Source organism: Musca domestica, unplaced genomic scaffold (assembly GCF_030504385.1).
Source record: "Musca domestica strain aabys unplaced genomic scaffold, Musca_domestica.polishedcontigs.V.1.1 9, whole genome shotgun sequence".
In the NCBI taxonomy this organism is placed as follows: domain Eukaryota; kingdom Metazoa; phylum Arthropoda; class Insecta; order Diptera; family Muscidae; genus Musca; species Musca domestica.
In genome coordinates this window covers 22,818,870-22,821,484 of record NW_026712435.1, presented here as the reverse complement: position 1 = coordinate 22,821,484, position 2,615 = coordinate 22,818,870, and the positions used below count along the sequence as shown (strand labels likewise).

Genomic DNA, 2,615 nt, shown 5'->3' with positions numbered 1-2,615 from the left:
CCTAAGTCATCTGGCTTCTTCGTAGATGAACAAATGAGTTTTAGGTTAACTTAGTTCTATTTTGACCCTAGGCTCCTTTGTTCATTTCCGAAGAAGCCAGCCAGATAAGCGCTTTATGTATTCTTACCTTATGTGAATAATTCTGAAAATAATGTAAACTTATGATTGCATAAGTTTACCGTATTTAATTAAAATTGGCAAATCGCAATTTTACGATTTCTTTTTCTCATTGTATTGCCTAAATATATGATTTTGCTGCAGTTATGAAAACAGAGAGAGAGAGAGAGAGAGAGAGAGAGAAGATTTCCAGTCTAAGTGGCATTAAGTTAATTGTTCTACATCTCTATTTTATATATTCTGAGTTTATACAACAGTTTTCAGCTGTTTATTCTATGGGTTTGATACTTAAAGACTAACTAAATAAACAGATTCGTGCTAAAATTACATTACATTGTCGTGGGTAATTCGATTTATGTAGCTTCCAACTTTTTGCTGAGTATTGATTTTGAAATGTATATACAGCGCAAACTGAAGATATCACTTGTATTGGGAAATATGTACCTCCATATGCAAATATTGAAATCAAAGACAAATTGTTTTCACCATTACTATGTGAAAACTGCGATCAAAAGCCAGAACACACAGTTTTAATGAACAATGGACATCAGCTTTTAATTAAAATGATGTACCGCGATACTCACAATGTACCAACCCTAGTTGGCGGAATGCTAGAGGACAAGGGAACCTATCGCTTTAAAGAAATTTATTTTAGTTGGCTATTTGAAACACCTGAGGAATGGTCATTCAACGAAGTGAATTTTCCAGCTGAACTTCATATTGTATTCTATCACACTAAATATGGAGATTTAGAAAATGCTTTAAATGCCGATGAAGGGATTGCGGTACTATGTATAGGGTTTAGGGTAAAAGTATTGGACTCTTAATAACAGATATGAAATATACTAACATCACTGCATCTTTAGGTTAGAAGACACAATACACCCAGCGCATTTCTACGCATTGTCGATACTTCGTTGTCGAGGGTTCTTCAAGCTACCAGCAATACAACGGTACCTAAAAATGGCAGTGTTTCGTTTTCTGATTTTCTGCCAAAGGATTTGAAATATTTTTACGGCTATACGGGTACTATGCTTGCCACTGATACCCCTTGGCCTACAACATGTAAAGCGAAAGTTATATGGATTGATGTGGAAGAAAGCCTACAAATACATCCGGATCAAGTATGTGCTAGTCTACGAATCTCTATTTGTTTAACCTACTTTTGTTACAGGTGCTGGAGTTAAGAAAATTACGTAATTTCCATGGTAAATCCCATTTTCCGCATGCAATAGAGTATTCACGGCCAACGATTCCTGTCTATAGGTCCCTAGATCCTAATGGGAAGGATATTGAATATGATAATGGCCAACAACCAACAGCGAATGTGTGGTGTCTTATTGTTATTTTCTTTTTGTATTTAGCTGTGTAAAACTAATTTCTAAGACTAAAGGCGAGAATACATAAAACGCTTTTTTGACTGGTTGTAGATGAGAATATATAAACCGCTTTTTTTGAATGGCTTAAGTCATCGGCTGGCTTCTGCGGAAAAGATCAAAGGATCGTAGGACCTAAAACTCCTTTATTCCTCTACGAAGAAGTCAGTCGATGACTTATAGCCTCCATGTAACGGTACCTCCAGATATTCGGTATTTTGTTGATTTCCATTCCACGGAATTGTTCCAAATTTGATCTTTATAGTTCGGAAAGATTTTTACCTCCGGTGGCAGAACATTGTCTATAAAGGTTCTGGTTTTACTAAAGCATCGATGTAACGCGACCTTCGAATATTCGATATTTTGGCGATATAAGCAACACTTTCTAACGGATTTGTCTAAAATGATGTATTTTTAGTTTGTAATAGACTTTGGCTTCGGAGCTGAACATTGTCTTTATAGGTCCCAGGTTTCCCAAAACGCGCATATAACGATACCTCACATTTACCCCACAAGTTTTCAAGTAATTCAATTTGGGTATTTAAGACTCGCAATAGATAACCGTTTTTAATGACCCACCAACTACTTTATTGTATTTTGAAAACGTAAACTGCACTACTCAATCGATCTCAGGGGCATATGAAATTTAGAATGGAATTCGTATGAATCCAGATACTTTTATTTAAAAATGGCAATTGAAAGTTTGGCCCAGCCGAACTCCATGTTTTTACTTGTTAATCTCTCGCTTTTGAGCTGACTTTAAATGTACAGGGCGAGGTAAAAAAAACTGCAACAAAGTCAAACACCATAATTTTTACATTTTTTTAAATTTCATTGAATGAAAACAAAAAATGTCGGAAATATCATGAAATTTTAGAATAAGTTTAGATTTGTTCGAATTGGTCACCTTTGACACGAATGGTGGCCATCAAATGGCCAATGAATCCGCCACACTCTGCCCGAGTGTTGCTCTGCGGTAATTTGGTCCATTCCCGGCAAAGCGCTTGCTTGAGGTAAACGACACTTTTGTATTTTTTAGTGCCAACCTTGCTTTCCAAATACTCCAGACACAATAGTCCAACGGATCGGTATCCGGAGATTTTGGTGGCCATTGTGCGTTGG

The 2,615-nt window shown here is 36.4% G+C and overlaps 1 protein-coding gene across 1 annotated transcript; it reads left to right on the top strand.

The window, feature by feature from the left end:
- Positions 1–304: 304 nt before the first annotated feature.
- LOC109614490 (carbonic anhydrase 2) lies at positions 305–1,672 on the top strand. Its single transcript, XM_059131739.1, has 4 exons — positions 305–460; positions 523–923; positions 984–1,241; positions 1,292–1,672. The coding sequence occupies exons 2-4, from the start codon at positions 651–653 to the stop codon at positions 1,487–1,489; spliced, it is 729 nt and encodes a 242-aa protein (XP_058987722.1). The 5' UTR covers positions 305–460; positions 523–650; the 3' UTR covers positions 1,490–1,672.
- Positions 1,673–2,615: the final 943 nt, after the last annotated feature.